The 24255-nt window shown below is 49.6% G+C and overlaps 1 protein-coding gene across 6 annotated transcripts in view; it reads left to right on the top strand.

Moving 5' to 3' along the window:
• The window catches only part of MEGF11 (multiple EGF like domains 11), a 227730-nt gene that overhangs the window by 130426 nt on the left and 73049 nt on the right, over positions 1 to 24255 (top strand). For all 6 annotated transcript variants that reach the window (XM_063092195.1, XM_063092192.1, XM_063092190.1 and 3 more), the window contains 2 exons: positions 16259 to 16505; positions 17890 to 18010. In XM_063092195.1, the coding sequence (XP_062948265.1) occupies positions 16259 to 16505; positions 17890 to 18010 (368 nt within the window). The remainder of the gene's footprint in view (positions 1 to 16258; positions 16506 to 17889; positions 18011 to 24255) is intronic.

Here is a 24255-nt window from a genome sequence, read left to right on the forward strand (position 1 = left end):
TGGTCCACTTGCCTCTGCAACCCATGCTCTGACTTCTCACACCTGAATGTCCAGCCCCAGGCTCAGGCCTGGGCCAAGCCCAAATAGTAGTGCCTTTCAGGTTCTCCTCGGTCTACATCAAACCACTGGGAAAAACTTGTCTGGGACTCTCCTGGGCTTTGTGATTGACCAGACCCCACCCCCACCTGGGAAGGCTCTGCCTAGGAGCCTGCCCCCTGGTTGCTCATTTTAATAAGATCATTCTGTGTCTCCTGAGCCTGAGTGATGACAGGTAGCCAGCTAGCACTAACTACAGTGTTAACTTTGCCTTGAAATCCTCTGCAAACTCCCCAGCTGGAGACAGCTTGAGCCATGAGCTCATTAAGCAGCAGAAGCCTATCTCCCCATCGCCAAGATGCAGGCAAGAAAACCCAAAATAGATCCACTTTTACATTGAGTTGAAAAGTTCTGTGCTCCTCCAATTCCCAACAACTTGCTTTTGGCTCCTGTTCTACTCCCCACACCCCACCCCCAGTGTTCAATTAGCTGCCAGTTAGGCATCGAGGCTCCCCCAGTCCCCTACAAGCCCCTGACCTGAAATAGAGCAGAGGTTCAAAGGCATTTTGATTGTGTGCCTGAGTTTTTCCCGCTCCCTTCATGCAGGGCCTGGCTTCCTTTGAAAGTGAAATGATTTAAAAGGAAAAGAAAAGAAAACCCACTGGGACCCCCTTTGGTTCAAACATTCACATCTCCCAGCATGTCAGTCTGGGACAGCCTCTCCTAGTCTTTCCACCCCAGCCCCTTTGGGACCCAGCCATAGAGAAGAGAGATGAGAGAGAGAGAGAGAGATGGGTAGGGCAGAGGAAGAGGGGGTGAGAGTGGGGAGAGAGACAGCAGAGATGGAAATGGAGACAGGTAGAGAGAGATGGAGAGACAGCAGGGGAAGCTGCTTCTAAGTCTCCTGTCCTCCCAGAGTGAGGCTGAGCTGCAGAATGAGGACCCTCTCTATAGTATTTCAGCTTCCAGGGAGTCTCATCCTTGGTTGTGACCGCGTCCTCTACTGGGCTCTGGAGAATTGAGGCCTGAGGCCTGAGGGTGTCCCAATCATCGCAGCCTGGAGAAGTGTCCCTTCCTCAGTTTCCAAGCACCTCTTATCCCTCTCTCCTCCCTTATACCAGTCAGACGGGGCTGGTATACATTGCAGCCAGGAAGAACCACTAGGTACAGACGTTCAGGTTGTTCACTGCTTAGAGTAGAAATAGAAAAACTGTTATGGGGCACATGGGTGGATGGGTGTGAGGTCTCCAGCCCTCCCAGCAGCATCCTAGAGGAGCGGGAAGCCTCAACTACACACACTCACCCACACACACTCGCTGGCACACGCTGCCTGGTGCTGCTTCCAATCCTGACTCTTCCTAGACATCCCCTGAGGTCCCTTTTCTTGTGAGCTTTCTGTCCCCACCCCCAACTCTGAACCTGACAAGGTTAGAAAACCTAGAGACTCTCCAACTGGACTCCCCTGCCTGTTGTTTCCCAGCACACCTGTGATGATGTTCCTGCCTCCAGGCCTTTGCTAACGCTGCTCTCCTCTCCCTGGGCATTAGCTCCTTGACATTTAGTGTGACTTATCCTTTGCCTTTTTTCATGTGTCCTTGTGCCACCACCATCCCCCACCCCAGGTTGTGAGGACCTGAGGGCAGGAACCATGTCATCTTTTTATCCCTAGTTTCTCTGTAGAGTTTGCTCTTATATAGAGTTTGCTGATGAATTATTCATTGAATCAGCAAATATTAATATCAAGTCCTTAATACATACCAGACAGCATGCTGGGGACTGGGTATACAGTGGGGAACAAAACAGACTTGGTCCCTGCGGCAGATGCTCTTGATTCCCTGGGCCCCTCAGCTCTCACCTCCACCACCAAACACTGCCTTGGACAAACACCTGCAACTCTGCCACGGACACAGGACACAGAGCTGGCAGGAAGGCCAGGGTGAGTGCTCGCCCCCGCAGGCCTCCACTAGGGACAGGACCAAGAGGTTAGTGGATAAATGCCCTGGCTTCCTTGACCCTTGATTAGCATAACTCTGAGGCAATGTTCCTCTTGTCTTAATCCCAGAGGTCAGGTGGGATTAAGCTCCACGGGCACTTTATCTCCCTTCCCTTTCCTGTTGCACTCCCCCTTTCCCTTACCCATGCTTCTTGGAATTGCCTTAAGGTCTGCTTCTGGGCAAACCCAAACCAAGTCCCTCTCCTGAAGGAGTTTACAGCCAGGTGATGGCGATGGTGATGTTCACCTATTATTAATCCCGATGAGAATTCAGCTAGCTAATGAGTCTACCCTTGCTCATAACACGATGCTGTGATCAACGACTCTGTTTATTCATTCTTTTATCTCCACATTTTCTTGAATGTTTTGTTGAATAGTACTGAGCACCTCCTACTTGCCAGTCATTGAATAAGATACTTTTGCACCATGTCCTATCGACAACCCTGCCAGGCATGTAAGAGACAAGGAAACTAAGATTCAAGGGGTGAAGAAGCTTGCCCAGGGTCACACAGGTGGTGAAAGCAAAGGTGGGATTTGAACCTAGGTCTGTGTGATTCCAAAGCTTGGGGGCCTGTGGGGTCAGCATCCACCTTAAGGCAAAAAGCAGTAGGCACAATGGATTTAGAATGAGGTAGGAAGCAGGAAGCTTCCTGAAACCTTCTCTAAGGAGGAGGCATATAACTTGAGCCTTAATGGGTAAAGGGGCTCCAGGAGATGGAGAAGCCCCTCCTCTGTGTGGTCCGCAGGGCCCGTAAGGAGTGACTCCCACATGGAGGACAAAGTTAGGTGCTATGCAGAAGGCTGGGCCCATCAGACAGAAGGAGGGTGGCTGAGGCCTGGGCCACTTTGACTCAGTGAAGCTCATTAGATTCCCTCTGAAGTCCCAAGCCCCTAACAGCTCAGAGGATGTTCCAGAAGCATAAAATGTGGATGTCCTGCTTAGTGAAGCCACTTGCCCATGGTCATCAGAAATTCTAAGGGTCATTAGCCCCGTCCTATTTGCATAAGTGCTGGTTGTGTTCCTTGCTGGTTACCTGTCTGGGGGATCAGCTCCTGGAGTGGCCCTGGCCTTCCCTGCGCCCCCTGAAACCTTGTCCCCACAGTTCTCAGCCACACAAGGGGACCCACCCCTGCCGTGACCTGCCCTCTTACCTCTCCAACTTCTGGCAAATGCAGCACCCACACTCAGTGACAGGGAAGACAGACTCCAGGAGTCATAAATAACAATGAGGAGAGCTGTATTTAGCAAAGCCCCAACTGCTCCTAAAGAGGGGCGCCTAATTTATGAGATCTCAGTTTGTGTGCAACTGTCAGCACGTTTTCTGAATCATCTGGACGCTGATGAGCTCTGAGCTGCCCCAACTGATTCCCCTCCCCTCATCCAGCCCCTCCCTAGCGGTCTCTCACCTGGCAGGGGACGGCCTCTCACTGGCACTGGGCAGCGGTGTGAGCAAATCTGAGGAGCAGAAGGGTTTGCGCACGTGCTCTCTCCCCCTCTCCTAAGCTTGGCTTACCCAGGACAATAAGGAGCTGCAGAGAGGGCAAAGCTCCCACCTCACCCAGGGCTGCAAGTCCTGTCACAGGGAGGCCCTGCTTCATCACTTTCGTGAAGTCACGATAGAACACTTCAAGTGCTTCCATTGCTCTTAGAGGAAAATCCTGCTCCCTGCCACGACCATGCGTGATCCGGCCCCGCCTACCTCATCCAGAGCCCCTCTCCCGGCCGCACAGCACTGTCTTCAGTGCCTTGACTCTGCCAGCCTGTCCCCACCTTTTTTTTTTTTTTTAAAGATGACCGGTAAGGGGATCTTAACCCTTGACTTGGTGTTGTCAGCACCACGCTCTCCTAAGTAAGCTAACTGGCCATCCCTATATAGGGATCCGAACCCTTGGCCTTGATGTTATCAGCACCACACTCTCCTGAGGGAGCCACGGGCCGGCCCCCCTGCGCTCTTTCTTCTACCCGCCCTGCTGCCTCCTTCTCACCCTCTGCTCTCAGCGCCCATGTCCCTCCTCAGAGAGGCCTTCCCTGGCCTCCGATTGAAAGGAGGCCCCTCTCATTGGTTTCCACGAAGCTCTTGTTTGCACCTTCATACCCTTATTGAAGCTTATAATTATATATTTTCTTGATAATTTACTCAGTCAGCAAATATTTATTGAGCATCTACTATATGCCAGACACTGTTCTAGGCGCTAGGGATACAGGAGTGGATAAAACACAGCCTGTGCCCTCATGGAGCTGAGATTCTAGTGAGAGTCCCAGGCAGTTAACAAAAGGATGAAGATAAATGTACAATACAGTGGTTCCATAATATCAGACAGAATATGGGCTGTAAAGAAAAAATAGGAGGAGGGGGAGAGAGCTTAGAAAGGGGAGTCCAGGAGGACACTAAGAAGGTGACGTTTGATCAGAGGCCAGAGTGGAGACCTTTATTTGCTATTGTCTCGCTATGCCACTGGACTGTTAGCTCCGGGAAGGTGCCACGTGCTTGATTCCCCACTTGATCCCCAGTGCCTGGCACATGGTGAGTAGTCAGTAAAGTTTTATCAAGGAACAAACAAACAACCAGCTAAGCAGGCCTCCTACTGCAGCAGACACGTCTTTCCTTAGCAGATCCCAGGAGTAGCCTGTCCTCATTCTTTGATAACTCTCAATAGAAGGGAAGGCCATTTGTCACTCAACCTCAGGGAAACCAGAGGTCATCCTCCAGCAGTGATGGGTGGTGTCCTCTGACTGGCAGGCCCAGCGGGGAGCTGCTCTCAAAGTCCTTGCTCAGGGACAAATGGACCATGACACAAATAGCAAGACAGAGTTGAGTAGGAGGCCCCCAATACCAAAGGACATGGCTTCCTGCTGATAGGTGGGCCCCGTGTTAAGAGACCCCGCTGGGGAAATGGTGCCATGGAGAAAGCTGGTGGATCAGAGCCTGGAGACCTGGAGTCTCAACTCTCCAGCTGACTAGACCAAGCTGCCTCACTTCTCTGGGCCTCAGTCTACCCATCTGAGCAGCGGGAATGCCAGTCTTTGCTTTGGTGATCTATAAGCAAAGAGGTTCTTTGGAAGATCAAAAGTACTCTATACAGAAACAGGGCTATTCCAAATACCGTTTCCCACAGTATTTAAAGGGTAAGTTAATTGCATAAGGACTTTGAAGAAGGGTTGTATAAAGTGAAACAAAACTTCATTTGTTGTATTTGTTCCAAAACTTTTGTTTATGCCCGTAATTCAGTGGGCACATGTGAGCAGAAGTTCAGAGCACATGTATCCGCTCTGAGATACTTTGCCTCCTCCTCTGGATTTTCTCTTCTCTGCCTCCTTGTGTCTTTGCCTCTACATTTCCTCCAGGTGACTCAGAGAGATAGAAGGCATCTTAGGGACCCTCTAATGCTACTCTCTTTGTTTTACAGTGGGGGAACTGAGGTCCAAAGAGGGGATGTGCTTGCCTAAGCCTACACAGAAAGTCAGCAGAGGGGCCTAGACTAGAACCCCAGTGTCCCTAACTCCCAGATGGGGCAAGAGGCAGGGAGGGATGGAGGATAGAGGCTTCCCCAGGACTCTGGTGACATCTGGATGCTCTCCTTAGGCAGGTTACTTATTTCTCAGTGGCTCAGTTTGCTCATGTATAAATAGAGATTATGGGGTTGTTGGGAGAGTTCGATAAGATCCTACTTGTGACAAGCTCAGATGGTGCTTCATACTTAGTAGGGCTCACTAGGTGGCAGCTGCTGCTGTCTGGGATAGGGCCCACAGGCATCAGCACAGCCTTACAGCCATTCTGACTGGTCGGTGCCCTGCTCTACTAAGTAATCTGAATATTGTCCGAGGTATATTCCTGATTCCCATGTCCCAGGTCCTTTCGGTAGCACAGAAACCTTTGGGAGGACTTCCTGAAGGAGATGGAAAAGACAGGAATCTTGCCCAGTCAGAAGTCCCCAGTAAAACCACCTGCAAACCTGTTCTGCCTTGCTCTTTGCCTCTCTTCTCAGCTGCGTGTTAGCCCAGCACCAGTCAGAGTGCTCTAGGGACCCGCACCCCAGGAGTCATTACTGCCAACAACAAGATAAGAGATTAAGGATAAATGTTTAGAAACTTTCATAGCAATTTTGGCATTGCTGTGACCACCACACACATGGTTGGAGGATTCCTCTCATGGAACACAGTATAGACTCATGTGGGTGTTACAGATTCTCATGGTGAGTCCAGATGGTGTGAACAGCGTACGAGTGTGTGTTATTGGTCTCTGATGGCTTGGAAAACAAACTAAACAAAGCAAAACAACTGGTCCTTCCCCACTGGTAGTTCAAGAAGCAGCAGTCTAGCCTGCATTCAGTGAAACAGACCCCTCGGCCTGCTTGCCAGGCCCCCTGCAGACGGCGCGGGCTATGAGTACCCTCCCCTGCAGCCAGCTCAGCCAGCTCTGCCTGCTCCTGCCCTTTGCTTCCGCTGGCCTCTCTGCTCAGACCATCCTCTCCTTGCTTTCCCACCTGCTAAAATCCTTTCCCTCCTTGAAGATCCCATTTCTTCCAAGAGGCCCTCCTGGGCAGATTAACCCCTTCCCCACCGCACCCCAACCTCCCACTGCACTTTTGAAGCAGGACAGAGTAGGGACACGCCCTGAGGAGGCTGCTCATAAATATTCAGACTGGATCAGCAGGGTCTGCAAACCAGGCAGGACAGGAGGGGCTGGGGGGCGGGGGTGCATTTTAGGAGTTTCCACAGGGCATAGAGAGGATGGAGAAGGTCGGCGGTGCATGTGTCACAGCCTGGCAGAGATGCCTGTGAATTTTGGCATGTACCTTTGCTTGGTAATAAAGCGCTATCATGTTCCGTTTCTCTCTCTCTTCCTTTCCTTTTGCTGGTCTGGTCCATGAAAGATTCCTGGATATGCTGTCCGGCCCAGCTGGCCCATCCCCTAGTCTGTCTCACGTGACCCACAGCCGCTGCACATGCCTGACTCTCATCTGAGAACCTGAAGAACGGAGTCCTAATGGTGCAGCGCACCCACTGATCTGCGTTAATCCTGTTCTTTGCCAAGGGGACACTGAGGCCTGGAAGGGTGGTGTCTTGTCTAAGACCCATGACAGAGCCAGAGGAAGGCTCTTTCCACCAGCCCAGACTTCACTGTTTGGAGAAAGTCAGAGGGAAGGGGAATGATGAAAAAATGGTAGACAATGTCATGGGAGAATTCACGGCTCACAGGAAATGGGCTTGGACCACACGATCTTCCTGTGTCCTTCCCACTCTGACTGTGAGTTCATTTCCCTTAGAACCCACATCTGGGGGGTCTCATTCTCACACTGGGGAAACGTCACCAAATTCCCTTTGATTCCTACCCAGTGCCCTCTCCTTGTCCCCCTTCCCCCACCCGCAGTCTGGGCTTTGCTCAGGAACATTGAAAGAGAGGTAAGGGTGGGCCACACTGGGGAGGGTGCAGGGCCAACAAGGCGGCCCCCTGCTGGGTCTGCGGTGTCTTTGCGGCTGCCTTTGAAAGGCTTTTCCAAAGAGGTAATTCCTTTGTGCACAGATATGATTTATGAGGCTTTCTAGGCAAATTGTGGAGATAAATGGTCTTTGGGGCTGGGAAGCTTCAAAGGCAGTGATGCGAGCAGATCAGAAGGAGCTGGGCCCTCATTAAAAGCCTGTGGGGGGCAGGGAGGGTCTCCAGCAGAGGGAAGGACAGACTAGCTAGACCAGCCCCTGCACCTTGCCCCTCACCCCAGGCCTCAAGGATCCTATTACCGAAGGGTATGAGGCAAAGTACTGGTGTCACTGGGGTGCATTTATCCCAGAGATGGGTGCAGGCACAGAGCAGAGGTTGTGGGAGGATCCGTGAGCTACAACTTGGACCCTGGAACGGCAGAGACAGTGCGGGTGCTCCTGTGGGGAACCCATGTAGGCTGCTCCAGCCTCTGATCAGCAGGGCCAGAGACCTGGCAGGGGTTCTGGAGTCTCGTTCCTCTCCTGCCTCTAACTGGTGACCTCGACAGGCTGCCTTCTTCTCCGGGTGTCCATCCCCTCTTCTGAACAAAGAGAGCACAGGTATAAATGAGCTCCAATGTTCCTTCTCTGCAATGCCTCCCGAATTCTCTGCACTTCCAGGCCCTTGTTAAATGTCCTCGTCTGTGAAACAGACCAGAGATCACACTGGCTGTGAGGTTGTGGGCAAGTCACCTAACCACACCTAACCTTGGTTTCTTCTTCTGTAAAATGGGGATAACTAGAGCTATCCTGAGGAGTTGTGGCTTCAATCGAACAAAATATCACCTGCAAAGTTGCTAACACCGAGGCCGAGTTTTCTCTCTCATTATCTGTCCACACAAAATTGTGGCATTCTACAGCCAGAACAGTCTCTCATTTAAAAAAAAAAAATGAAAGTCCCTGATAAAGTCCCTGAAGTTGATAAATTTGTTTTTCACACCTTCCCATCTCCTCTCTCCTAAAGCAGATTAATAAGCACACACACACACCTTTCTATTCTGGCTCCCAGATCTGCTAATTGCAATGAGGATATTAACAGGTAACTGAGGTATTAGTGGCTGATAAATGCTCATGAAGTGACTGAGCCCCTCCCATACACATACACAGGCGTTCCCACACTTCTACACAAAGATTATTTGCATTTTAATAGGGATTCCTGCACACCCTGAAGGATGAAGCCCTGATGACTCAGTGCCAAGCAGACTGCAATATTTTGAAGCAGGGGCCCAGTGCTGGTTTTGATTCCCCCATCCACAGAGAGAGGCCAGGCTCTGATAAAACTGTGCTGCTGGATCTCCCCACACCCTCCTGATGTCTTGATAGCGAGATATCTGGTGGAAATGGACGTGCCCGAGGCTGCAGAGATGAGGAAGGTAATGAGCTGAAGCAACCACCTTGGCTCAGGGCATCCTCGTGTCCCCATTGCCTTTGCTCCCCCCTCTTGCCCTGCTGCCCCAGACACTGCCTGCTCCCAGGCTTCCCGACCCCTGACCCAACAGTGGGGTGCTCTCCCCAGTTGTAGCGGCCCAGAGCACCACCACTGTCACCCCGTCAGCACCACGCTCAGCCAGTGAGCAAACCGGCCATCCCTATATAGGATCCGAACCCGTGGCCTTGGTGTTATCAGCAGCGCACTCTCCCGAGTGAGCCACGGGCCGGCCTGTCACCCCGTGTTCTGATGTCTCAGTGCTTCCCATGTGCTTGTATCTTTCTCAAACCGGCCGTTGACGTCTCAGTCCCTAACACATAGCGGGTACTCAATAATTGTTTCATGAGTGCGTAAATGAGCCTCTCATTTCCTAAAAGCTGGTGTGGGGGGATGGAAAGAGCCTAGATCCACATGGCCAGCTAATTTCAGATCCAGCTCTCCAGTTCATTAGTTGTGTGGCCATGGGCAAGTCACTTGCCTCTCTGGCCCAGTTTCCTGACCTGTAAAACGGGGTGGGGCAGTGGGTATGCAAGAGCTGACCTCTAAAGCCTAGTAAGAAAGCCAGAGTATGACTCTCAACTCTGCCTTTTGCAATCAGAGATTTTGTCCCTCAAGGACAACTGTAAACATCTGGAGCCATTTTGGGTTGTCGCATTGTGTTGTGAGTGTGCTACTGGCATCTAGTGGGTAGCTGCCAGGGATGCTGCTAAACATCCTACAATACAGAGGATGGCCCCACAACAAAGAATCTTCTGGCCCAAAATGTCAATAGTGCAGAGGTTCAGAAGCCCTGATTTAGTTATTTGATGTCTCTGAACCTCAGTTTTCTCAGTCAGAAAATGGAGTAATAATTGCACATCACATGGTTTACCTCAAATCCTCTTTGGAATAAGGCAGGGCAGGAATAAATGGCACAGGGTTAGTAGGAGGATTAAATGAAATAACTCACGCGAGAATGCCGCGGGTCCCCAGTAGGCGCTCAGGGTTAGGGTGTTTCCTGTGTGCGTGTGTTTTCTCCTCTATTCCTGCCACCTGAGGAGACAGGTGGGATGTGGTAGCACAGCCTCTGTGAAGCCCAGCCTCCCCACGGAGGTTTAAGGGAGATATAGATGGTTAAACAGCACAGAGTAACTAACAAGTGTACTAAATAGATCACTAAGAGCTAATGATACATCATTATAATCCTGTGCTGTCAGCATCTTCTAGGTTTAGGGACTGTGTCAGGAGATTTGGGTTTTAATCTACAGCACCTTGATCTATTAATATTTAATTCCAACAATCTAAATGGTGGAAAGATAGGGAATGGAGCAATGGCTCAGCTCAGAGCCTGGGTAACCACCTCAAACTTTTCTTTTTCACACAAAGACAAAAACACTTCCCACCCCATCCCCTCTGGCCTGTTTCTCAAATAGGGACATTTAGCAACAGGGCATAGAATCACACAGTATCAGGGCTGGAAGAGACCCCAGCATTTACCTACCTGTGTTTCTTAATGGGGATACCACTGGCATTTGGAAGGCACTGTTCTAAATGGTGCATGAGCATCTTGGGTCATTTGTGACAACCTAGATCCCCACCCCCACCCCCCATTTTCATATGCCCTTTTGGGGTGGGAGACCTACTTTAGGAAAGAACCACTGATCCAAATCTGTCATTTTATAGATGGGAAAACAAAGGCTCCTTCCCAAGGAGAGGGAAGGAGGCTGCCCAAGATTGCACAGCGTTGGCTCTGACCCACCCTTCGATGCTCCCTCAGAATTGCAGCTTGGGCCTGGAAAGAGTGGAGTCAAGTTCTCAGCCTCTGAGAACTTGACTGTGCCTTTATTGGGACATGCCAGTTGACAAATGGCCTCAATCGCCAAGAAGTCACTTTATTTATCATTTGGAATGGTTTCAGGTGCTCTGCTCCATACCTGCCTCTGTGCCTGCAGCTTTGTAAACTCAGGAGGAATCCTGTGCTCTTCTTGGGGTGGGCTAGGAGAATGGGGGCCAAGGACCATTCCTGGGAGGGGCTCTGACTGCATAAAGCCTTTCCGTTGCTGGCGAGGAAGCTCAGGAATCTTGGCTCAAGCCATAGCACCTCAGGGTCAGTGGCTTCCAGATCCGTTTCTGCCTCTTGGCCATCACTTCAGTAAGCCACTCCTTTTTCTCTCCCACCCTGACCTCAGGCCCAGACTATCTCCCTGAGAGGACCAGAGAGAGCAGAGATCACGGGAGGAAGGTAGTTCTGGCCTGGGGCGCTTTTCAAAGGACCTGTGCCTGGACCCCACCACCCCAGATCAATTATATCAGAATGGCCAGGGGTGGAGCCCAGGCATGAGTGTTTCTTAAAACCTCCCAGGGTGATTCTGATATGCAGCCAGGCTGAGAACCACTGTCTTAGGACATGAATCCTCACAAGCAGCAAGGTGGGGGCTCTTTGCAGTTGGGAGAAGGGCTGGCCAGGCACCCGTGTCAGCACTGCTGACAGCTCTTCCTGTGCCCAGTGGGGTGTTGAACGCTGGGTGGAACTATGGGTTGGGGGAGCACAAAGGCAATCACAAAACAAGGACACAGCCCAGCACCCTTCTCCCCCAAACCCAGGGAGACACCAGGGCGAATGGAGGGGACTGGATGCAATGCACCTAAACCTGCTTATGTAGAAGTGGTGACAAAAAGCCAACAGTCAGCCAAATGATCATTCCTAGTAGAGAAAAATCAATACAGGCATAAAAACATATTTAGTTGTGCCTTTAATAAATGAACTTGAGGGACTCAAAAAGAGACTTGTATGCCAATGTTCATTGCAGTATTATTCACAATAGCCAAAAGGTGGAACAACCCAAATGTTCATCATCAGATGAATGGATACACAAAATGAGGTCGTTCCATACAATGGATACTATTCAATCATAAAGCAATGAAGTTCTGATACTTGCTGTGACATAGATAAACCTTGAAAACATTATGGTAAGTGAAATAAGCCAGACATAAAAGACTGATATTATATGATTCCACCTACATGAAATATCTAGAATAGGCAAATTCATAAAGGCAGAAAGATTAAAGGTTACCAGTGGCTGGGGCTGGGAAGTGAGAGTGGGGAGTTATTGCCTAATGGTTACAGAGTTTCTATTTGGGTTGATGGAAAAGTTTGGAAATAGTGGTGATAGCTGCACAACACTGTGAGTGTAATTAATGCTAATGAATTGTAAACTTATAAATGATTAAAATGGAAAATTTTATTTCATATATCTTTTACCACAACAGAAAAAAATGCTGAATAAATCAATAAATAATCTTAACTGAAGAGAATAAGATTATGGGAAACAGTCATGGAAAACATGGGACCTATGACCACCATTTACACATAAACCAATGCTTGAATAAGGCACTTGTGGAAAATGCTCTCTCATCTCCTTGTAGATTACCAAGGGTGGCTGTTTAAACCCAGACTGGCTGCCAGCATCCCATGTCCCTCTTCCGTCAATACCAGCATGACAGCAGAGGTTAGCAGCTCCGACTCCTGGTCACTCCCTACCTATGTGACCTTGGACAAGTTATTTAACCTATCTGGATGATACCAATTGGAAGATAAAAGAAAAAAAAAGAAAAGAAAAGAAAACAACCCCAAAACTCTCTAGGCCTCTTCTCTATCTGCAAAATAGGAATAGTAATAGCAACCACTGCAAATGGGTTGTCGAGAAAATTAAATGAGAAAATCCACCATACACATTTATCTCATGGCCAGGCATGTACTAACTGCTCAATCAACTACAGTTACAAATTTAAAAGGTGAAGAGAGTGATAAGGCCACTTCCCCTCATGGGGACCCAGGAACACACTAGGCTTGAGACCCCAAAGTCTAAAGAGGTCAGCAGGGAAGGGGGGCTGAGCTGCCCAGCTTAGAAGAACAGAACAAGCCAGACCACACACTTCTGGGTGCCCCTAAAGCCCTCAGTAGCTGTCCAGAGAAGATATATCCACTTGGAAAATCAGCCAAAGCCAAATACAACTGGGAAGGAGAGTTTGTGACAGAAAAAATGTGTGAGGAGTGACATTCCAAGGCCAGATTGGAGAGTCTGCGATTATCTGCAAAAGAATGCAAAGTCCTGTTGTAATTATAGTAGTAGTTTTTATTCACCTTCAGCAGAGTGGTTAATGGACTCACTGAAGCTCTGCCTCATTTCTCTGTCACTGCTGGGGAATGAGGTGATTTTAAGTGAGTTTTCTAAATAACTGAAGCTTATCCCTGTGAACCCTAACATTTTTTTTCATTTAATCACTCTGGGGGGAAATTTCTCTGGAATGAATTACACACTTCCCTGCTTCCTTAATCAGAATATTCTAAATGGAATGGAATCTCTTTCTGTCAATTTGGATATGAGGGGCTATTTGTTCCTATATTAATGGCTCCAAGTTGCTTTGCTTTTTTAGTCTACAGATGCCTTCTGTTTATTTCCATGGATTCCTACAATGACATAGAGCTCTTGCCACATATTTTTAGGAGCCCCATAAAACACACAGACACAAACATATATGTGTGTGTATACACACACACTCTCACACGCCGATCTGTGTTGTGAGAAACCAGTGTCAGGCTTATTAGAATTGTTTACATGTGTTTCTAGAATGCCTGAACCACCCATGTCATTGCACTTTCACAGTGTACCATGAATGCTGCTCCAGCATTTCTGTCCCTACTAGACTGTGCACTCCAAGAGGGCAGGACATGTTCCAGCACTGGTAGGTGCTTGGTAAATGTTTGTTGAATAGACAAGCAGTAGAATGAAAGCACTCAAGCATTACTGTGTGGACTTCATGACAATATTCTGGCTTCCTTATCAGATGCACAATTTTGCTTCCTACTGGGTTTTGGCTGTGCTAGAAAGAATGGAAATCACCTGACAAGCAAAATATAACTATATGCCCTGGGATGCACCAAAGACAAATTGGCTTTGTACCCCAACAGTTTCATACAGAACCAAGGGTCTCAAGGAGATAACTGTGGCCCCAACAAATGAAGGGAATTCCTTATTCTGCATCCTGAGTTGTTAACAGTGATGAGCAGAGAGGAAGTGGCAGTCTCCATGGTGTCCCGGACCTTGTGCTTTGCAGCTGCCACCCTGTCCCCAGTGCCACTTCTAAGTTTCTCTCATTGGAATCATCCTCCAGAAAGTGTGCCATTTACCTGCAGTGGAGAGAGCTGGAATCAGATGACCTGGGCCTACTCTTGCTATAACCTTGGGAAATCACTTACCTTCTCTGAGCCTTTGTTTTCCCATCTGCAAAATGGGAAAATAATAAAACCTAACCTCACAGGATTGTTGTGAAGGTTACATTTTAGTAATGTATGCGAAACTTCTAGGATGGTGCATGGCACATAGGGAGCATTTAAAAAGTGATTGTCATTGTTATTACAATGGAGTCACATAATATGTACATGAAGTTTATGTTAATTCAACTATATGTGTGTGGCAAAAAAAAAGAGACAGAAATGGTACAGGAGGTAATTCTGCTAGTCTTTCTGTTCACTGAGTATGTGGCCTGGAGAAAGGATGAGGTGGGAGACACTGGACTGCTGGATACCCAGTCATTCTCTGTCCTGTGAGCCTCTTTGAGTGTGAGTGGAGGCTGTAACTATCAGTGGGTAAATTTCAATTTCTGCCTTGTTTACTGTAATACCAGGTAGAAAATGCAGGGTGAGGTTTGCTTATAATTTGGTAGCTCAGTTCATGTGTGAATATTTGGGGCACAGATGAAGAAGGGATATCCATGAAGACAGGGTGACAGGGATTCCCAGCCTTGGTGGTTCTGTCCACTAAAGGATGATGGGCAGCCTCCATGACACTGATCACTTGACGCTGGTCAGAAAGTGGGAGGGATGTGTGGGGGATTGGTGGTGCTGATGGAGGGATCCTTCCACTGACTCTTTATTCCCCAAAGATCCCATATACTCAGTGGCCACACTAGAACCTTGTACTCTTGTGTGTGCCCAATACCTGAGTGCCACTGTATCTTTGCTCATACTGAGCCTACTTCAGTGACACTTTCCTAAACCCATTCACCTGCCCCTTTCTTCTCTGAGTGCCTAAACCCTAGAAACCTGGAGCAGAATGCTTAACTGATCATCTTTATGCCTTCAGGCAGTGGGGTGACTAGCCATTCCAGTTGCCTAGGATTGGGGAATTTCAGTGCTGAAAGCAAGACAGTGGTCACCCTATCAGGCAGACGAGTGAGACTTTTTTTACAGCTCACTTGAGATGGCCTCTATTCTAGGAATCCTTTCCCGATCTCTTATCTGAGAGCCATCTTTCTCTACATTGAATTTCTTCTAGGACATTCTTTGTGCTTATTCATGTCTGAACTCCACACCCCACTTTCATTCCAGAATTCGAGTGAATGAGGCTATCATTTCAGGACATCTTGTTATTGTGTGTCCTGTATGCACGAGGTGAGGGTCAAAATGGGAGTTGGCAGCAGGCTGGGTGATCGACCTGGGGCTCCGCCATTCAGCCCCTTTCTACAGCTGTAGAGTGTGAATTTCTACAAGGCTGGCTCAGCTATCACTCTTTAAAACATTTAATTACATGTAAAGATCTTGAAGGTTGTCTGTTACCACCCAGGGAAACATTTCTTTTTCTTGCTCCTTCTGAAGCTGGCTGCTTGGAAAGTAATAACACTGAACTGAAGATGAAGCAACCAGGGGGCATAGGCATTACTGAAAGGCATCAGAAAGAGATGGAAAGGGTGATAGGGCGATGGAGCCAGGGGAGGGGCTGGGAGTTAGAAGAAACGTTTCAGGGCAGTGAAATGCGAGAGGTGAGAAAGCCAGTGTGGAGGAGAGAGAGAAAAGGCCGGCAGGAAAGATAAAGACATGGAGACTGGGCAGGGCTGGAGAGACCCCACGAAGAGCGGTAGAGTCACAGAGAAGAGAAGCAGCAGATGGGGAGAGAGGGGCCTGGCTGGAAGGAACAAAGACAGCCAAGGAAGGGTTTAGCAAAGAGGGAAGGAGGGCCAACTTGGGTCTCCAGAATTTCAGCAAGAGAGGGGGCTCTGGGGAAGCCATTTGTTTGGAAGGGAATGGCCTGGACTGAGAAATGCGTCCTGAAGCTGTGTTGAGGAAGCAAGCCCTCTTAGCTTGTTTGATTATGTGGGTGGCTTGGCGGAAGAATTGGTGGAGGTTACGAGGCGCCAAAGCTTCCACCCAGACACCCGTTGGTGCCTCCTGTCCAGGGAAGGGCGATGGAGAGATGGGAAGGCCGCATGGGCATCGACTCTGGGCCCCCATCCCAAGGAGCCCGCGGGGGACCCTCGGCCCTGACCGTCGTCTCTCTCGCAGGCTGCGACAGCGACCACTGGGGCCCCCACTGCAGCAACCGGTGCCAGTGCCAGAACGGCGCCCTGTGCAACCCCATCACCGGCGCGTGCGTGTGCGCCGCCGGCTTCCGCGGGTGGCGCTGCGAGGAGCTCTGCGCGCCCGGCACCCACGGCAAGGGCTGCCAGCTGCCGTGCCAGTGTCTCCACGGCGCCAGCTGCGACCCCCGCACGGGCGAGTGCCTCTGCGCGCCCGGCTACACCGGCGTCTAGTGAGTGCCTGAGAAACGCGCGGCGGGGCGGAGCCGGGAGGGGAGGGGCCGGGGGCGGGGCGGGGGGCGGGGCCGGGGGCGGGGCGAGGCGGGGCCGGTCCAACCACCGTCACCGCAGCTGCGCGGCCCCGCCCAGCGCTCCTTGCGGGTGGGCAGGTTGGTGAGAGCAGAAGGGGGTTCTGGGTAGTCCTGGCTGTGGGATCTCCTGATCTCTGACCCCGCGTCCCACAGAGTCTAAATGCCCAGGCCTCGGCCACGCGGGTCTCAGATCCCCACCATCCAGGCTCCGGGGTGACTCGTACTTCCTGAGACTGTGCACGGTGGGCACCCCCATGACCAGAGGAGCTCATTAAACCCCTTCCAGGAGGCTCTTCTTGGTCGCGAGCCCCAGACCTTAGCTTGGAATTCTCTTCTCACCTTAACCCGTATGCCACTGCTCACCTGGGGGCTTCCCTTCCAGCCCCTTTGGGACAGAGAAAGTGAGTGGGTGAGGGCCCTGGGCAGATACCGTGTGCAGATTTGGGAGGGTTACCGCCTGTTCTTCTCCCTTTCTCCCATCAGACTCCAAGCAGCCCCTCACTCCAGTTCCCCGGAGAGTCCATGTTAACAGAGAACTTCCAAGCCTGCTTAGTTTAGACCCCTCAGAGGCAAGATCGAAGTTCTCCTCCCAACCCTGTCCAAGGCTCTGTGGCTTCTCCAACAGCTCTAGATTCTGAGAGGACAGACAAGGACTGTGGCCACAGAGATATCCTTGACTGAAGGTGTTTCCTGCCCCGATGTCTGACCGGCTCCCAGGACTCAGTGAGCTAGAAACCAGGGCCACTGGACGAAGGCCCAAGGCCAAGACCCCATACAAATCCTTCCCCATACCTCAACAGTGCTCAGCCCTGCACATGAGCATGCTGCGGTAGTTAGGAGCCTTCCAGAGCCTGGAAGGGACATGCCCCAGATTCTCCCCCTCTCTGAATCTAGACAGATTCTTTAAGGCAAGACCCATGGTCACTTCTCAGTACCATTGCTCATGCTGTTTCTTCTGCCTAGCATTCCCTCACCCTCCATTCTCTTGGTGAAGTAAAATGTCTTCCTCTTGAGGAAGGCTTCCTCAGCCTTTTCCCCAGAAGAACACTTTTCTTTACACTAAGAACACTGAAGTCATCCTACAAGTATTGGTCCAAGCACATTACATTCCAAAATATTTTATCTGAGCCCAGCTTCCCCTCCTGGCAGGGAGCCCAACTGCATCTCAGTTGCCACTGGGCCTAATATAGTTTGCACTGACTGAACTCACTAATTCCTAGGGAGCCTTGGAGCATTGGGATGGGCAGCACTGGGGCCCTGCCACCTGATTTGAACACGTAACTAACACCTCTGCTTCTCCACGCAGCTGCGAGGAGCTGTGCCCTCCCGGGAGCCATGGAGCTCACTGCGAGCTGCGCTGCCCCTGCCAGAATGGAGGCATCTGCCACCACATCACTGGCGAGTGTACCTGTCCCCCTGGCTGGACGGTAGGTGGGCCCACAGGATCTGGGTGGGGCACTGTAAGAGGCCTGAGCATCCCTCAGTCACGTGTACCTAGAAAGGCTAAATTCCCCTCCCCCCCAAATACCCTCCCTCCTATTTATGGTCATAGGGCATCATTAGACACTGCCAGTGGTGCCATGGACACAACTTTGAATCCCATGTCTGCCATCTAAGTGCTGTGTGGCCTGAAGCAAGTTACTTAACCTCTCTGAGCCTGTGGTTCCTCTGTCTTTGGGCATAGGCACCAACATGAGCTGCCATGGGCTCTTGGCCAGATGTGGCAGAAAGGGCTGGGAAAGGAGGAGAGACAGCAGAGTAAACATCGCCTGAATTTATATGATTTCATGCCCTGCAACTCATACACACACATTTTGATTCTGTGGGCCCCAGAATCTGTATTTTAACAAGTGCTGCAGGTGATTCTGATGCAGCCTCAACCAGACCAGGTTTTGTGTCTGGAAACAACCACTGTGGGAAAGAGGGATGGGATTTATAGCCTCATAGGCCTAAATTCAGGTTTCGTATCCAATGCTGACCCCCCAAAAAACCTCAATTTCTCTGGTCTCTGCTTCCCCATCTGCAAAACTGACATAACAACAGTAAGCCCTGCCCTGCATCGCTGCTGTGGTTGGCAGAGGCTCAGAGGAGCCATTTATGTCCGAAGTGCTTTGCAAACTCTGAAGCACTCTGCAGTTGCTCGTTTTATATCCCTGGATGCCACAGACTATCCACAAGCCTCCTTGTATCCAACTCACTCGCCTGTCAGTGCCTCCCTGCAGACCCAAGCCCCTCAGAAACGACGAGTTGGCTGAGGCTGACTTTCCGGGTTGCGCCCCTGCCTTTGACTCTCCAGTCACATACCCCCTTTTGAGGGAAGCTCAGTGACACAGCTGGCCACCTCCCCTTGGGGCTTGAAGCTTTGCAAAGCCAGAGAGGACAGAGATGCTGAGCAGAAGCAGGATATTTTCGGAGGCTGTGAACACTGAGGTCACAGAGCAGACAGGGACCTGCAGGGCCCATCATTTCAGACACAGACTTGTCAGAATATTTTTAGGGCAGGAGAGGACCTTGGGGGTCATTTGGTCCAGCAGCGTCCAAACCTGGCTGCATGCCGTAGTCGAAAAGAGGGTAGGGGTGGTTAAATACAGATTCCCAGGCTTCACCTGAGACCTTCTGGAACCTGGGGTATCTCTATTTTTAATAAGCTCCCCACATGATTCTGAGGCAGCCAGCCCTGTCCACAGGTCTGCATTTGGAAATAATTGATCGACACTGTAGGATTTCCTTCTGTGTTTCACAGAACACAAGGGTTTCTTGGAGGTGAGGATGGGGGTGAGGAGCCCAAAAAGTAGGTCTCTCGCTCCCACCCCTCCCCCACCTTTCAATTTTAATATTTTCTATATTGAGTTTCTAGATAAGATTTCACATAAAACTGGGACTCCCAGCTTCAAGTGGTTTGAACACCACTGGTCCGTCAATATCTCCCTTTATTGGGTGAGGAAGCTGAGGCCCAAAGAGGGGAAGTGACCTGGCCAAGGGCACCCTGCTAGTTAGAAGTGAGGTGGAGCTAGGACCCAGTCTCCTGACTCTGAATCCCAGCCGTTGGTGTCTGTCTGTCTGTTTCTTCTGAGGCGGGCAAAGGGACTGCTGCCCCCTCTCCCACACCTGCCCATTTTTCCCACCTTGGACCACTCTCTGGAAAGGCCCTCTCATCTCCAGCCAGCTTCCAGAAATCCACCACCTGGCAGGCTGGGTCCTCGGAGGCCCAGCAGCAGGCAGTGAGATCAGACAGGGATGCAGTGGGGGAGGACGAGGCTGCAGGCAGGCCCGTACCTGCAAAGGCCTCTCTGGAGAGACGGCTGGAGGCTGTGGTCAAAGAGTGGGTAGTAGGGAAGCCAACACATGGAGGGACTTTTTTTGTCCCCAACTCAGTGAGAGGTTTGTTCTTCCAGATGACAGGGAACTCTGTCAATAGAAGCCTTTGGATTTGGAGACTTTATGTTTTTAATTTTATTGTAGACAATTGCATTTCTATTTTTGACATAGCATTTAACTTGCAGATTTGTATGAATTATTAATATCCTTCATGCATGCAGAGTCACATATAATGAATCTGCAGCTCAGGCCTGAAGCTCCTCCCAGGGAAAGCTGGGGCCAAGGAGAGGGTTCTGGGGAGAAGGGACCCCCCCTTATCATCTTCCATTGCCTGGCTTTCCCTTTGGCCCCTGTGGCTTCAACCACACATCTTGCAACTCAGACATCTAAAGAACATGACGGCTAACTCACGCCATTCGCTCCCCAAAGGACTGGGACATGGTACAGAACTGGAGAAGAGCTGCCAGGAACTCTGGCCCTCCAGGCCCCTCCTCAGAGATTCCTGGCTACCAGGCCCTGAGAATGACTACAGGACACTCCACTTGCCCAGCATTGTGAGCCCCTGCTAGCAGGGGCCTTTGCAAAGAGCCCAGGGAATTATTTCTCTTCTTTTTCTGAGTTCTGAGACTTTTAAAAGCACAGAAACCAGATGTGAGTGGTTTGATGAGAGTGGGCACTAGGGACAGATGGGGAGGTAGGAGGAAATATGACAGGCTCCCCTTAGGAGTTTGCAGTCTGATGGTAGAGGCTGGATGGTGTATGTGAATATACTCACACACACACACACGCACACGTGTACACAAAGGAAACAAGATGGAAGAGGAATGGGGCTGGGGAGCTGGGAAATAGAACCAGTTACCATGGAGGGCCAGAGAGGTTTTTGGAGCTGGGGCTGTAGACTCATAGCCGCTCTGGATTGGGAAGGATGATTCACGGGGCCCCACACCCTGGCCTGTGGCCGGACCACCTCCATAGCACCCACACCAATCACTGTTCACTGTCCAGTGAAGGTGTCCACACCATCCTGGGACAGCAGTGATAATGACAAATGCCTTCGGATGCCTGGAGAGGCTGAGATGTCTCTTGTCCAGCCGAGCTGGGGTGGCCTTAAGTCTCTTCACCATCTTGGCCCCTTCCTTCCTTTTGTTCCACCTGGCCATGGTGTTGTTTCCAAATTTTGACAAATCATTTGGTCTACCAAGTTCTGAGAGGAGCAGAACTATTGCCTCACTTCATGTCTTACCTAGACACTGCAATAACCCAAGATCCCACTACATTTGGGGATACACACTCAGTTGACCATGGGACAGGTGCATTCATCTGCTAGGCTGCCATAACAAATACCACAGACCGGATGGTTTAAGCAACAAAAATTCATGTCTCACAGTTCTGGAGGCTGGAAGCCCAAGATCAAGGTGTTGGCAGGGTTGGTTTCTTCTGAGGCTTCTTTCTGTCTTTGGCTTGTGGTCGGCCATCTTCTCCCTGTGTCTTTACAGAGTCTTTCCTCTGTGTGTCTGTCTTAATCCCCCGCCCTCCCACTTTTTTTTTTTTTTTTGCCGGCTATTACAGGGATTGAACCATGGACCTTAGTGTTATCAGCACCATACTCTAACCAACTGAGCTAACTGGCCAGCTTAATCTCCTCTTTTTGTAAGGACGTGAGTCATATTGGATTAAGGCCCACCCATACAACCTCATTTTAACTTGATTATTTCTGTAAAGGCCCTATCTCCAAATACAGTGATATTCTGAGGTACTGGGAGTTAGGACTTCAACAAGTGGATTTTGAGGGTATGCGATTCAGCTCATAATAGCAGGAAAGAAAGGCCCATAATGCCACAGCCTTCTCTTAGCCAACACTTTCCTGCCTGCTCTCTCCCCCGTCTCTCCCCAAAAGGCTGTTCTTCCAGCCAGCAGTAGTTTAGTTAGTTGTATGATTAGTTGTGTGGTTCTCTTCCACTCTTCCCAGCCCCAGGTTATACTGGGCTACCACATGCCCCCTCATCAGATGTCAACTTGTGTTCACTTAATATTAATTAAGCGCTGCTCTTGAAGGCACTTTGCCAGGTTCTTTCACATCTCTAGTCTCACTTCATCTTTACAACCACCTGGAAGACAAGGGATTACCACTCCCATTTTATAGATGAGGAAACTGAGGCTCAGCATGATCACGACTTGCCCTAGCTCAACCGTCTGGGAGGAGGCAGAGCTGGGATTTGAGCCCAAGTCCTGACTTCGAGTCCAGTGTTCTTTCCATCACACCGGGCAGCAGCACTTCCAAGGTATCAGATTCTTTCAGGCCCCAGGAGCTCAGGCCCGAGGAGGGGCCTAGAGATTCAGGGATCTTGGGTGCCTGCAGTTTGGGAATCCTGAGCAGGAGCTGAAAGAGGTGCTCACCCACTTGACCAAAAAGTCTCAGGGGTGCTTGATTTCTACAGGGAATGTTGGAAGGAAGCATTCTATGCTCAAGACTTTCCTATCAGCCTCCTCAAGGAGCTCCGATTGTGTCTCAGAAGCACTAAAGAGAATGTGAACCTGCAGCCTATCAGGATGGATGGGTGTGTGTGTGTGTGTGTGTGTGTGTGTGTGTGTGTGTGTGTGTTAGGGAGCTACACTGCTCTGGGATGAATGAGGAGGTGGGAGACATAAGCACAGTCCCCCAACTTGGCTTAAAATGTTTTTTGAGGCTTCGGGTGTCCTTATCCAGCCCAGCACTGCAGAGGACTGACTCAGGCAGAAGCCAGAAAGACTCCTCTCCTCCCTCATGAATCCCTTGAGCTTCTGGGGTGCAGTGAGAAAGGCAGGCACCTGCTGTGCCTGGGGTACCCCCGACCTACCTCCAGGAAGAAGGGGACCCCTACTCCGAGTGGCTGTTCTCTGCCCCTCTTGTCACATACACGCTCATCTCACCGTCCTCAGCATCCTCTGCCCCTCAGTCCTCTCATCCCTGCCCGCCTCTCAGCCTCTCACAGTCTGACTTGTGTGTGGAGAAGGAATCTGAGCTAAAAGGCGTCTCAATTTATTACAAGGAAATTGGATGATCTTGAAAGATGATTCTGGTCTCAGAATTTTCCTAACTAAACTGGCTTTGTCAGGGTTGGCGATCATTGGTGCTTAATAATTGTGTGTTGAACTAATTGGTTAATTAATTGGGGCATATCCCTGACCTCCATAAGAGAAATGACTATCTCTGGTGTGTGAGAGGCTGAAAGGGTGGCAGGAGACAGCAGCAGGCTCATAGTTCTGTTTGATAAAGACCTCAGATTCACAGGTATGTAATACCACAGGGCAAATGGGGGGACAAGGTGGGGTCCCCTGCCCCATTCACAAATCCCACCTCCTACAGACAACCATTTTCAAATCTTTTAGCTGTTTCTTCTGCCATTTTCCTCTGTTTGTTTACATGATATGTTTTACGGCCATTTTTGACTTTTCCATTTTAGACATTTATTAAATGTATTGACTTCCTGCCATAGAATAAGATTCATCTGTACCATACACACATATGGGAACATAAGCAACTCTTCTCCCACCGTCCCAATGGAGTTACATTATAATTTTTGGTTAAATTATTTTTAATGTTTATGTTAATATGTCCACATATGTATTATTACTAATTTATCCCTAAGACTCTGACAGAACTCTAAAACTCCTCTCAGTAAGGTCAGGCATATCAGAAATCCCTCAGTTAGTTTTTTGTTTTTGTTTTATTTTTGAGGCAACACTCTTGGAAGCCTGCATACTTCTGTTTCCATCTGAACTCTTTGCTGTCCATGCCCGCTGTGTAGTCATCTGGGACTTTCTTTCCCCGTCATCCTGGGATTCTGTTCACCTTTCTCTTCTGTTGGATTCCCTAGATCCTGGAACCTATGCTTTTCTTTTTCTACTATAATTATTTTTGGTGGAAAAAAATCCTCCAGCAGCTTCTGAGAAAGTGTTCGTGGAAGGTTACTTTTTTGCAACTGTTCAAATTTGAAAATGTCTACATTGAATCCCAACCTTGAGTGTTAGTTTAGCTGGGTGTAGAGTTCTTGGTTGTAAATTTTTCCTCCAAAGTTTTAAGGCATTGCTACATTGTCTTTTAGGTTCTAGTTAAGAAGCCTAATACCTTTTGATTCCAAATTTTTATATTTGACTGTTTTCCTCTTTCTGAAAACTTTAAGGATTATTTCTTGATTCATAGAAATTGAATATAAATCGACAATGATATGCCTTGGTGTGAGTCGTTTTTCATTACTACTGTTATTTTTATTTTTATTTTTATTTTTTATTTTTACTGGAAACCCTATAGGCTCTTTCAGTTCAGAAATCCATGCTTTCCATCTTTCCATTCTGGGAAATTCTCTCTTATATA

Source organism: Cynocephalus volans, chromosome 3, assembly GCF_027409185.1.
Source record: "Cynocephalus volans isolate mCynVol1 chromosome 3, mCynVol1.pri, whole genome shotgun sequence".
NCBI classification, from domain to species: domain Eukaryota; kingdom Metazoa; phylum Chordata; class Mammalia; order Dermoptera; family Cynocephalidae; genus Cynocephalus; species Cynocephalus volans.